The sequence below is a fragment of the Rutilus rutilus genome (assembly GCF_951802725.1).
Source record: "Rutilus rutilus genome assembly, chromosome: 7".
NCBI lineage: Eukaryota > Metazoa > Chordata > Actinopteri > Cypriniformes > Leuciscidae > Rutilus > Rutilus rutilus.
Window position 1 is genome coordinate 45619880 of NC_140221.1, and position 13143 is coordinate 45633022.

General features: G+C 35.8%; 1 protein-coding gene across 1 annotated transcript; it reads right to left on the reverse strand.

Moving 5' to 3' along the window:
• Positions 1-2585: 2585 nt before the first annotated feature.
• Positions 2586-8133, reverse strand: LOC311293669 (diamine acetyltransferase 1-like). The gene is made up of 6 exons (XM_084414107.1): positions 7895-8133; positions 7469-7520; positions 6987-7070; positions 4673-4774; positions 4545-4585; positions 2586-3530 (listed from the first exon to the last, which is right to left on the reverse strand). The coding sequence occupies exons 1-6, from the start codon at positions 7958-7960 to the stop codon at positions 3360-3362; spliced, it is 516 nt and encodes a 171-aa protein (XP_084270233.1). The 5' UTR covers positions 7961-8133; the 3' UTR covers positions 2586-3359.
• Positions 8134-13143: the final 5010 nt, after the last annotated feature.

Consider the following 13143-nt stretch of genomic DNA (forward strand, 5'->3'; position numbering starts at 1 on the left):
ATAAACTTGGCATTATGAATTATATTGAGAACGTTGTACATAGAAAACATGCCGTAATGTGTAAACATGCATGAAGCGTGCAAGCGATTTGCAAAGATTAATATAAAGGTTAATAAAACGTTACACTCACTTCTTCTGGAGGTGCAGCAGGAACACGAATAGTTGGTACCGATCCTTTTTTCAGGAGTAGCTTCTTAGCAAAACCAGCTTTATACTGACCCTCCTTTATAAAGCAGTCTGGTGAGAAATGATTCGCGCAAACATGAAAGCATTGACGTTGTTCGTGGGGAATATTCCCTTCGAAAACAAAACGTCTTCAGCGGTTCGTTTAGGAACATCAAAATGACTGCTGTGTTCGTTATTACACCCAAGAACAGAACACCACAATCGCTTAGACGCCATTCTGCTCCAGCGTATCAACAATGAATGTCCGCGGCTATGATGACAGCTCGCTCAGGGTGGGTCTGTGTTGAAACGCTGCTGTCAATTAACAATCGTGGGAGGGGCGTCCAACCGTGTGACGTCACACGGTCAGACGGCTCGATTTGAGACAGGGGGAAAACATATAAGGAGATTAAAAAAAGACCACTGGATGGATTTTTATCATTTTATGATGGTTGTGTACAGGCACTGCCAACACACATTTCAGTACAATCAACTTGTAAAAGTGCATGTACCATTATATGACCCCTTTAAGTGTTGTAGGGCTTTGCTAATCAGTGGTAAAGGAACATCACAACTTTCCTCAACAAGACACATGATTCCCTCTAACCCTTGTTCATTTCCAATATCGATCCTTATCAAAGAGGGACTATCTCTATTATATTATATAACACCTAATTCACATGCCATCCCTTGAATTCTGACAGTCTGCAGATTACTTGGGCTAGGGATCTTAACATGGAGATAGAGATACAGACAGAGACCAGCAGAAAATGAAAAGATGTCATATCGATCACGAGTTCAGTATGGAGTACCACAAGGCTCAGTACTAGGACCGTTGCTTTTCCCCCTGTAGCCTTGTTCGTGAAGCAGACACACTCTGTCAGTTTAAATCTGAACTAAAAACACATCTCTTTAACCTGGCACACACATAACACATTATCACATTTCTATAATTCATATCTGTTAAAGGATTGATAGGCTGCATACATTAGGGCAACCGGGAACACTTCCTATAACACCTGATGTACTTGTTACATTGCAAGAAGAATGGCATCAACGCTAATATTAGTCTTTCTGTTTATCCCGAGGTTTAGCTCAGTCAGTCCATCGGGCCGTATCGAGATCAGATGGTGGACCTGCACCTAGACACGACCACAACTCAGCCCTGAATGTCAGCAGAGATCGTGTCTACTAGAACAATCCCCCGTGAAGACCTCATCGACACGACAGACATCAGCACAGATCCTCAGACCGCAAAAACCAGACAAGTCCTCAGCACAGACCCAATGACCAGCTTTGTCTCCATAGTGGCGTGATGAATGCAATCTTCAAGCAAAGGGAACTTTAAATGATAGCGATCCACAATCTGAATTCTGACTCGTGATGCTGCCTGAATGTTCGTTGGCCAGAGGAGAACTGGCCTCCTGGTCTGATCCTGGTTTCACCCAAGGTTTTTTTCTCCATTTCTGTCACCTGATGGAGTTTGGGTTCCTTGCCACTGTCGCCTACATAGTTGCGGAAACTTAATATTCAATAATATTATTGTTTTGACTGCACTGACACTATTACATGAGAACTGAACTGAGCTGGATGACGACATCACTGTTGTTCAGCAGAGCTTCTTTATAGCCGAATTGAACTCATTTCATAATTGATATTTACAACAGAACTGAATCATCACTGTACTGACTTCAGCTGAAGAATAACACTATTTTCTTTTAGAGCTGCTGTACAGCCGAAATTATCTCTGTTTGCATCATTAAATCATTTTCCTGTTATTACTGCAAAGCTAACACTCTGTATTGCGCTATTGAAATAAAGGTGACTTGACTAGACGTGTCAGTCAGTTTTGAAACGTGTTCATACGTCATCTGTTCACAGAGATCACAGAGTCCACCGGTCTAAAAGTGACAGCTAATTTAACTCACATGTTCTAGACTTTTCCTGCTTTAGCTCTCTTCTATCTTTTTTTGGCTCACTCTCAGCTACCACGCCTGTTATATATCCTTCTCCGCTATAGTCAGCTTGTCTGGAGTCCTTCCTATCTATAAACCTTTGAATATAGATAGGAATAAAACTGCAAAGTGTGGCGTGTGTAAAGCTGCAGAAGTGGAGATTTCTGACTCAAACTCACAGCCTTTAAAGATATGGATTCTAATTTAAAATGCACAGATAAAGAACAAGAAGTATTTAAACGTGTTGGCTATTTTCTTTCCACTAGCCTGAAACAAGATATCTTAATGAAGCAGAATAGACAAAATCTTAAAATTCACTAGTGCATGAAAAAACAAAAACAAAACAATGATTTTGCCTGTAGTGTCTGTGCCTTAATCTTTTGGGATGGAATTGTAGAGTTTCAAAGTATAAAATGGGGAAGCATTAAAAAAAAGCATAAAAAAGAAAAGAAATAAGAAAAGATGTGGTGAATAAAGAGAAACTTTTTTATTTTTTCACCTTAGTATAATTTAAGTTGAAGTATACAAAGAAGTAAATACGACATGTCTATATAAACATCATTACATTGCATTGTAAGTCCCTGATGCATGCATTATTAAATCACAAAAGGAAAAATAATCATGTATCTCTTTACGTCAAAACAAGATTATAATCTCAGTCTTCTTTTCAAAATGTATGTATTTTGAGGGGAATTACACATCTAAAGATAGAGCTTTTGTCAGCCTTTTTATACTTGTCATACAAAAAACACAAAGACATATAAAGAGGACGTATAGAATTATGGGTATATAATTCCATGTAGAATTATGGGTAAAGAGTCAGAGGTTTTGGATGTAAAAATCACACCCTGAATGCTTCAAAATGCCATTTGATCTTGAAGGTTTGTCCACCACAGGGTCAATCTCTAGCTGTGTCCCAAATGACGCACTATACACTATGTACTCAACAGTGTAGTGTGTGAACTTAATAAATGTATTTTGTCTTTCAACATCGGAGTCTGATAGCTCCTCCCCCTCCGCTACGTAATTAAAGCTGCGATAGTCGAGTGCATTAAGTGTCCAATGTTCAAAACACTTTTGTTTTTTCGGTTAAATAAGTGCATGATCCGGAAACTTAGAGTGCACTTTTTCTTTTTAGAATAGTGCGAACGACTATTCCACAAAATGGCGGAGAATAGTGCATAAGTACTTGATTTGGGACGCACCTATAGACTAAACAGAAACAACGCTTCATCCGGTTCACTCCTCGCTGGTCATCTTGAGGAGGTTCTGCTTGTCGATCTTGAAGAGCCTCCACCCTTCCTCCAGAGAGAGATCTGACGCCCCGCGCCGCTTGTAGAAGTCGATGGAGGGCTTGTTCCACTCCGCCACGATGAAGTGCATACTACTACACCGAGTCCTGACCGCCGTCTGCAGGAAACCACGATTGGGAACACTGATTTAGTACAAGATATACTGCCATGAGGAAGATTGGAGAGGCTGTATAATGTTAGATCATTAACCTGGGTATAATTATTGTAGACTTTGAGCTTTGGTACACTTATATTATACTTAGTATACTTTTACGGAAAAAGAAAACTGAATGCAGTGTCTTCGGACACAATTGCATGCTGAGTGCAATTTAATTAATTGCGATTAATCGCATCTAACATAAAAGTTTGTAGTGTGTTATTTGATATTATTTCAACACCGTCATTACAAATGTGAAATTGCAAATTAGTTTCAATCAAAATATCACTAAAGTATATATATATATAACATATTTACAAACTTTTATGTTAGATGTGATTAATCGCGATTAATCGATTTGACAACACTAGTTTAAATTTATATTTAATGCAATTAATCAACTTAAGTGCTTTTTTTGACCCACGTAAGCACATCGTAATATGCGATTTCATAATAATAATTTCTACTGTTTTTGAAATATTGTTAAAATGTACTGACTTGCATTTATTGTAAACTAAAATATACTTTAATGTCATTTTGACTAATTTGCAATTTCACATTTGTAATGACGATGTTGAAATAATACCAAATAACACACTACAGTTAAAATTATACTTTTACTTTACATGTGCTTCAGTGTGTTAGTCACCACATCAAATCAAGTGCACTTCTTTAAAGCACAACAATAGATTATTAAAACGTAATGAATTAAAATGTACTTAAAAGTAAAACTATTGCAAAGTGCACTTCTAAAAGTGTGTACTCTCTTTAAGGACACTTAAGTGGCCCTTTATGTCATTTAAATTATATTATCTTCAAGATTTTCACTTGTGTCTCTTGTACGATTTGAAGTACACTACAAGTCCACAATTAAGCGCACTTGTTTCACAAGGATAACTATGCGCTCAAAGAACATACAGGAACAGCTCATAGAAATAGATGCGGTTGATCTTTAGGTGTTATAAAGGAAATTACCTCACTCAGTTTCTTCAGGATTTCAGAACCGATCCCAAAGCCTAATTTGAGCAGAAGGAAAAGTGTGTTACTTACATCTCATAAATCTGACAATTTGATTTCACAAATGCATACGGTCACATTCATACCCCGATACTCCTTCATGACGTAGAAGTCCTCCAAGTAGAGCAGTTTTCCAATCCAGGGGTCATAGGTGAAATAATACATGGCAAAGCCAACGATCACATGACCTGGAAAACAAGGTCCAATCACTCTATTGTTTGCAGCGAGAGAATGCATTTTGTAGCAACTTCAAAATCACAGATAAGACGGATTTTACACGGAGACAAACGCTGTTGGTTTGCGATTGGCTGAAATGAATTTCGGGAGGATGGCATCACAACCCTCACAGTCACCACAGTCACGTCATCCCAGGTGTCAATTTTTTGATTAATCTGTCATTTCACTTTTTCTTTTCACTTTTATTGTGTTGATTTGAACATTTATACCACACTGCAAAAAATTATTTTCCTTAGTATTTTTTGTTTTCCCGTACAAATATATATATGTCGTGTCGTGTAAACATATATATATATATAAACATAGTATATATTATATTACACAACATCGTTTTAAAAACTTAAACTTTATATGCGTTTTGACAGTTCATTTACAACAACGGCGTTTTGTGGGCCTGAAAACGCAAGTTTTTGAAACCGATATCGTTATTGTCACGGTTAAACTACAAAAGCGTAAATTTGTGCATGTGCATGACGTGTTCAGTCTATAGGCGCGTAGTGTCATTGTCGTGTAAACGTACCCTTAAATCAAGATAGATTTACTTGAGAAGCTAAATGTTATGACTTCTTGTTTTCTGAAAAATGTATCAAAATCAAAATTTAGTACGTTTATGCTTAAATATTTCTCCGCCATTGACAGAATTTTCCGGCAATCCATGTTTTCCCTGTTACACGGTAGGGGGGCGCTATTACGCATCTTCTGAAAGAGTACTGAATGTTAAAATCTTAAGCCATTTTGCTTCTCAAGTAAACAATCTTAATTTCAGAATGTTAAGATATTTATACCAGAAAACCAAGACAAAAATACTGATTAGGAAAATATTTTTTGTTTTGCAGTGCAGCAGAGTAGGGTTGGGAATCAAAACACGCTAGAAAGACTATCATGACGTCCATTCCTCCACAGATGTAGATGGAATATGGTTATAAAATAAAATATCATGGCAATTAGAATCGTTTCCCAAACATTTGCCCATTAGCTCCTCCTCGGAATTACTAAAAGATTCATTAATGGAATCGATCATTCCTTGCAATTCCCATCCCTAGGTGTGAGTATGGTAACAAATCCATATGATCCATCTGTAAGAAAGTTGTTAGTTTTGGGCATATTGTTGTGTGTGTAAGGCTGGTGACGTCCCAGCTGTTGTGGGCCTTACCTCGGGTTTATTGTATATGTTACACTATTGTAACCGATCTTTCAGTTACCTCCCCGCCCATCCATGTACACGCCACGGGCAATGTACATGGCGAAGCAAGAGACTGTAGCCTGAAGACAATAAATTACAGAGGGGGATTGGATAAGCGTTCTTGGCAAATGTCAAACAACTGAAATTCTCTGTGTTGTGAATGTTCAGATGCACAAAAAAGACACTTTACATTCCAGTGCTCATGTTACAGTGTTGCTTCAATTAATAGGCGAGTTCACCCAAACAAGAAACTCTGGCATTATTTACTCACCCTCATGTCATTCTAAACCTGCAACTCTTTTCAACAACTACAAAAAAAAGGACTAAAATCCCAATATGAACTATACATGTAGTTATAATCGGTAGAAACAGACCCAAATTTAAGATGTTGCACTACAAAAAATTATGTATTTTTGACTCGGTTTTCCAGTTCAAATATCTAAACATTCTTAAATCAAAATGCATTTGAGAAGCAAAATGAGTAAAGATAACAAGTCTTGTTTTCTGAAAAAAAATTGCCAAATTAAGTGACAAGAACAAATAATTATTTAATAATTAAATAATTTTGAATTAGTTTATTGTTCTCACCCTAATATTTTTTCTTGTTTTAAGGATAAACTCACTTAATTTTTTTTAAATTCTTCAGGAAAAAAATAATTTAAGATAATTAGTAGTTTTGCACTGGAATATTGAGTACGAAAATCATTTTTTTTGGAGTGTGCATAATTATAATGTTACTAAAATCTCATTTTTGGGTGAGCTAATACGTAACATGGGCACAGCAATGCAAAGTGTTACCAAACACTGTTTTGCGTCATTATGCACAGAAACACTTTTGGTAACCCGAGCGTCCGTGGGAGTTTAACACACTCCTGGTGTGCTCACTTCAACCTGATTTGGGGGGGGGGGGGGGGGGGGGGGACAGCAGAACACAACATATAGTGCATTGAAACTCAGAGTTTGTCCAGGCTCAGTCTTACCGTCGGCACTCTGGTGCTGTTTAGGCACTTCAGCCACTATACAGTGATAGAAGGGATGATCTCCGAAACCGTCCTCCAGGAGATCTACAGGAGCAAAACAGCAATTACAAGACCGTAACAGAAGCTGCAAACTCTGAAAGTTATTGCATTGCCGTTCAAAAGCTGGAATAACAAAAAAGCTTTAAAAAGAAGTCTCTTCAGCTCACTTCTGATCAAAAACACAGTAAAAATGTGAAATATTATTACAATTTAAAATAGCAGTTTATGTAGTAAAATTTAATTTATTCCAGTGATCAAAGCTGCATTTTCAGCATTATTACTCCAGTCTTCAGTGTCACATGATCCTTCACAAATCATTCATTGTAATGTTTTACCATATTACTGTCTTTACTGTATTTTCATTAAATAAATGCAGCCTTGGTGAGCAGAAGAGACATTTTTCATCTTAATTATTACAAACTTCTGACAGTCAGTGTCCTTACCTTTTTCAGTCAGAATAACTTGATCTTCCATTTCCTCAAATTTTGCCAGTTCCTAATACAAAAGATACATATTAAGGTTAAAAATTATGAAGTTAGGATTACTAACTAGTAGTGCTGTCAAATCGATTAATCGTGATTAATCACATCTAACATAAAAGTTTGTATATATATATATATATATATATATATATGTATATATATATATATATATATATATATATATATATATATATACACACACACACACACACACATTTGCAAACTTTTATGTTAGATGCGGTTAATCGCGATTAATCGATTTAACTAGTAGGCTACTGAAACTCTTTTGAGCTCACAATTTGTCACATTTGAGCTCACAAACACATCTTTATCGTCAGTATCTTGTATTAACACAGCATCAGTCAGGTTTAAAACTCAGTTTATCACCTTTATGAGTCGCAGTATGTCAGACACGTCCTTGGGCTCGGCCTTCCGTAATATAAAATTGGCCATTTTCTTCTTTTACTCTTTTTTCCTTTGCTCACTAGTCCTCTGTATGTGAAAAGAAGTAAGATTTGTTTCTTCATCCGCTTCTCAGAGGGTTGCCCTCAGCTACAGGTCAGAGATCGGCTCTCTCTCGCTTGGAAAGGCATCCAGAGGCTGTTCTGGTGATGTTTCAGTTGTGCTCACAGTCGGGACGGTTCCTCCTTTTATTGATGCTCAAAGGGGGCGGAAACGGTCAGGCCACTCCCAGTGTAACATAAACTGGTTCTTCCTGAAAACTGGGTCTTGTTTGTTCACTCAAAGCAACATGGGTTAATGTTTACCAGCCTGGAAAGATAATCTCCAGTTTATGAACATGCAATCAATATATTTATACAGGTCATGTAATACATAACAATCCTGGTTAACCTAATAAAGTGGACCAATTCGTTTGTTTGTGCAATCTAAAAAATTGCACTAATTTAATTTAATTTAATTAAAATTGCACATACAGCCAGATGTAGACATTTCATATTTGACAATTATATTATTTATTGCAGATAGGCCTATGTGTAAAAATGAATTGTCAAGCCATATCTAGAGAGCAGACTGGTCAGTATATCCATAATAATACACTAATAATGTCAGAAAAATTAAATGTGCATTACAATAAACTCAACTCAACTCAACTCAACTTTTATTTATAAAGCACTTTCAAAACCATTAGAATGGACCAAAGTGCTGTCCATAAGTAGGCTAATCAATAACTCTAAAATACATACAAGCATTAAGTTACATTAAAACAAGACACAAGAGAATCAAACAACAAATCACTCACAGTTCTCAGACCTAATCAAACGCCAAAGGCTTGATTGAATAAATAAGTCTTAACCTTAAGTCAATAAACACTTATTTTACATATTTACTCAAAAAACAGGGATAAACAATTAACACTTTTGCTAATCAACAAGTGGATGGTCAGATCACAAAGTCAAATATCAGTCAATAAAAGTAATCCAAATTAAATTAAAAATTAAAAAAAATTTTTTTAAAACATTTTTCAAAAATTCACAAAACAAAATAGGTTTAAACATCATGATTTATATTTATAACCAAAAGCACATCATGAATATAAATGATGGTTGAGGGAAATCTGCAAAAGCTTATAAAAACCCATTTAAATCCTATTAAAAACACTATAAATAGATCAGTGTGCGTTAAGTCAGGTTTGCACATGATTTTATATATGCAAAGTTGTAATAAATCAGGGCTACTGTGCATGAGGAGGTTGGTGGAGTGTTTTACCGTGAGTTTGTCTTTGTATTTTGCCATGATTTGCTCGTGTGTTTTTTCAACACAACCTGACTTACAGTTGGTTTGCTACAGAAAAACATTTCTTTATTTACATTTCATTTCATTTATTAGTAACATCATCTTCAGTGATATCACAGTCCATGCTGATTATCAGGAAGTGTTTCTGGAGATTCTGATACGCTTTCCGCAAAAAGATCTTAAAAATAAACGGGTGTGACGATGGAAAAATGTTTGCACATGCAACTGGATGACATATTAATGCATTTAACGACTAATATTACAACAGAATTTCCTGCACTGAGTAACTTCATATGCTGATTTTTCCATTGTTCCTGACACATGACACTGCCAGTATTTTTCGTGGAAAACTATTTGCATTACACCTTTGACCCAAACATGTGATTGACCTTTGCTGCATAAACCAAAACACAGTCTAGTGAAGTAAAATCAGGTCTGGGAGCAATTCTTCACAGCCATCGTGTTACAAAGACACTGCTCTATTTGTTCTGGCTATTTTGACATTCATAATGGAGTATTATCATATATATAAATTGTGCTGCAAAAACAAAAGACAAACTATTTGGATGCACATTCAGCAGTTTGTTTGCAGTACGAGACGTCCATGAATGCAAGAGGGTCTGAAATGCCATTCAAACACTGCAAGACACCAGCTATAGTTTATTTCCCCTACATTATAAGCATATTCCTGCATGAATATCCACGACTTATATAGTCATGTGTGCTTAATGGAGGAAGTTTTTTTTAACACTTTATAACTTGAAATATTCAATTTATTGCAAAAAATGTGTTCAATACAATGTCTACTCGATCACACTGGAAAAAATGATATACATTATAGAAATAGCCATGACTTTTATGACTTTTGATTTTATCTGATTGGCCTTTGCAACTTCCTGAAAATTCCAGATTTTCTGACCATGGAAACCCAAATATAATAATAAAATAATAATCTATTCTAAAGCACAAGTTCAGGTCTATTAAAGAGTTCATAATACTGAAATTGCAGCAAAACTGCATGCGCTTAACGTTAAGATTTAACATAACTTTATTGTCTGGCAGTTATGTTTGCACTTTAGCCTTAGCATCTGTCTGGTACGGGGTCAATAACGGCCTTATCTTTAACAGTGTGACATTACTGCGCATGTTTCACTAATAGAGGCCTTTCCTTAAAGGGGTCATAACATGAGAAATCAAACTGGCCTTAATCTTGTGAGATATAAGAGTTTTTTATACCATTAAAACATCCTGCAAGATTCATAGCTTAAAAAGTCCTTCATAAACAAAGCATTTTTTAATCGAGCTCCAAAAACGGCTTGTTTGGATATTGCAGGATCTATGATGTCACACAGGTAGGCCTACATTTATTTGCATATGACATCGGCGAATAGTTTGTTTGCGCCTCTGTTTTATAATGTTTCACTCCTGCAAAAGCAAGTGGCATTGATAATGTTTCTTGTGCAATGAGCCAATCATAACAGTGGTGTTTACTAAAGCCCTCTTTGGACAGGACTAGTGTAACATGGAGAGGAGGAGTAAAGTCATTATCACCAGAGCTTCTCTGTGATTTTAGTCCCGTCCGAATAAGCATCTCAGAGATCATCACGGACAATGTCAGTAAAGATTACAACGACTTTTACCTTCAGTAAAAAGGTCCGGGAAAATGACCTCAGGTGATACTAATCCCGTGCGAATAGACCCGCTGTAAATACGTAAATATTTCTTAATTTCCTGTTTAAAAGTAGTTTTCCACGTTTTTTTCGAGTATGGAGACGCTTGAAAAAGCATCAGTTGTGTTCTAGTCGCTGGGACTAGTCTGTGGGAAAACTCAAGTGTTTCACACACACCATTCAGATCAGAAAGAAGATCGACAGCACAACGTCTTTTAGCGTTAGGTAAGTGCCTTTTACCAACATAATCCATCCATCCATAATTAATACATCGTTCGACCGGACATAACTGTTTTATATATAAATATAGGTTAGGCTATATATGTGTTATATGTGCTATGTGATATCAGGAAACAACGTAATACGCACATAACAACAGCCCCACACCCCTCCCACTTCTGCTAGTTTTACTGAGATCTCTTATCCCGTGCGAACTGGCCATTAATATTACAGACGTCCTGTGGTAAAATGACATCACTCCATCTACCCTTGTAAAGTTAATCCCGTCTGAATAGGTCTTAAGAAGCCTTAAAGGAGCCGCCCTTTAACTCTTTCCCTGCCAGCGTTTTTTTTTTAAAGTGTTCAGCCACCGCCAGCATTTTTTATTGTTTTGACAAATTTCATGGCTCCCAGAATATTTTGTTGTCTAGATATAGCTGAACACGCTATATATTAAAAGAAAGACCATACAACATGTTTTATTCTAACTTCATTTCGCATTTTTGTCAGAGACCACCTCTGGATGGGATTCAGAACGATGATCAACGCACAGATGGAGTAGATAGATCGAGTCCATCAACACCCCCAAAGCTTCACTGTCCTGTAGCTCGACATTTCATTCAGTAATGATTTATATATTGATGATCGCAAAATTTTACATTATGCATCTGTTTGCATGATATCGCTTGATTCTGCTTCTTCTTCACCTGTGTTTTTCAGAAGATGTGTAACAGCACACCCTGTATAACAGTGAAAACATGCTAAGCCGTAAAATTCCGTCAAGGGCGGAGAAAGAGATAAAAACTGATCATTTCAAACAGAGAGAAATCATTGAAAGAAGGTTGAAGAAAAAATATCTGCATATATATATATATATATGTGCAATATTATACAATACATTATAAGTGAACCTCAAGGAACATATATAAAATAATACAAAAATCCATGTCATGACCCCTTTAAAAAGAATCAAATGTTTCCTATTCAGAGTCATTTAGCTCTAATAATTCAGTCTGTACAGCAATTACAGCGGCAGCAAAGCATCACTGTTGATTTACTTTCATTTCAGAAAAACTCCTTTAATGACAGGATTGATTGATGGTTGTGTGCTTCAAAAACTGCACCATATCCCCCTCTAGTGTCAGACACATCTGATCAATACATGTTTCTCTATGGGCTCCCACACCTTTGACCAGAGTTTCCATGGCTAACGATTTGGTCCCACTTTATATTAAGTGGCTTTAAGTACTATGTACTTACATTGAAATTAATAATTTGATACAATAGACTTATTGTGTACATGCATGTTTTTACATTGTACTTATATTTTAAAAAATACCTGCATGTAATTACAGCTGTAATTAATGTATGCAATTACATTTGTAATTACACTGTTGACCCACCCACACCACCACCCCTGTCCCTAACCTTACCTGTATCACACCTCAATAGCAGCAAACGAGTTTTACAATACAACACCCACACAATAGGTACATTGTATAAGTGCACAAAAGTAAGTGCATAGTACTTAAAGCCACTTAATATAAAGTGGGACCAACGATTTAAAACAACAGAACTTATTTTTTTCATTTGCATTTTAGACACCAATGAGTGGATGGATTTAAACCATTATACAAAGCAGCAGCCTTTTTTTTGTATCATTATGATACTGTTATAGTTTTTAGTAGTAGTTTGAGTTTTTATATAACATTTTAGTTTTAGTAATTTTGTTGAGTTTTTGTCTTTTTATTTTATTTTAAATACTCAGATATTTTAGTACATATTTTAGTAGTAGTAGTTAAACTAAATGAAAAATGAGAAATGCTTCCTTGGCAATTAGCTGAAATAAATAAATAAATAAATAAATAAAATAATATATATATTTTTTTATTACCTATTTTATTTTCTTTCAAGTAGCACACTTTATGGTTTTATTTTTAGCTAATTATAATAACCCTAATACAAATATCTCAAATAACACAAAATTCAAAA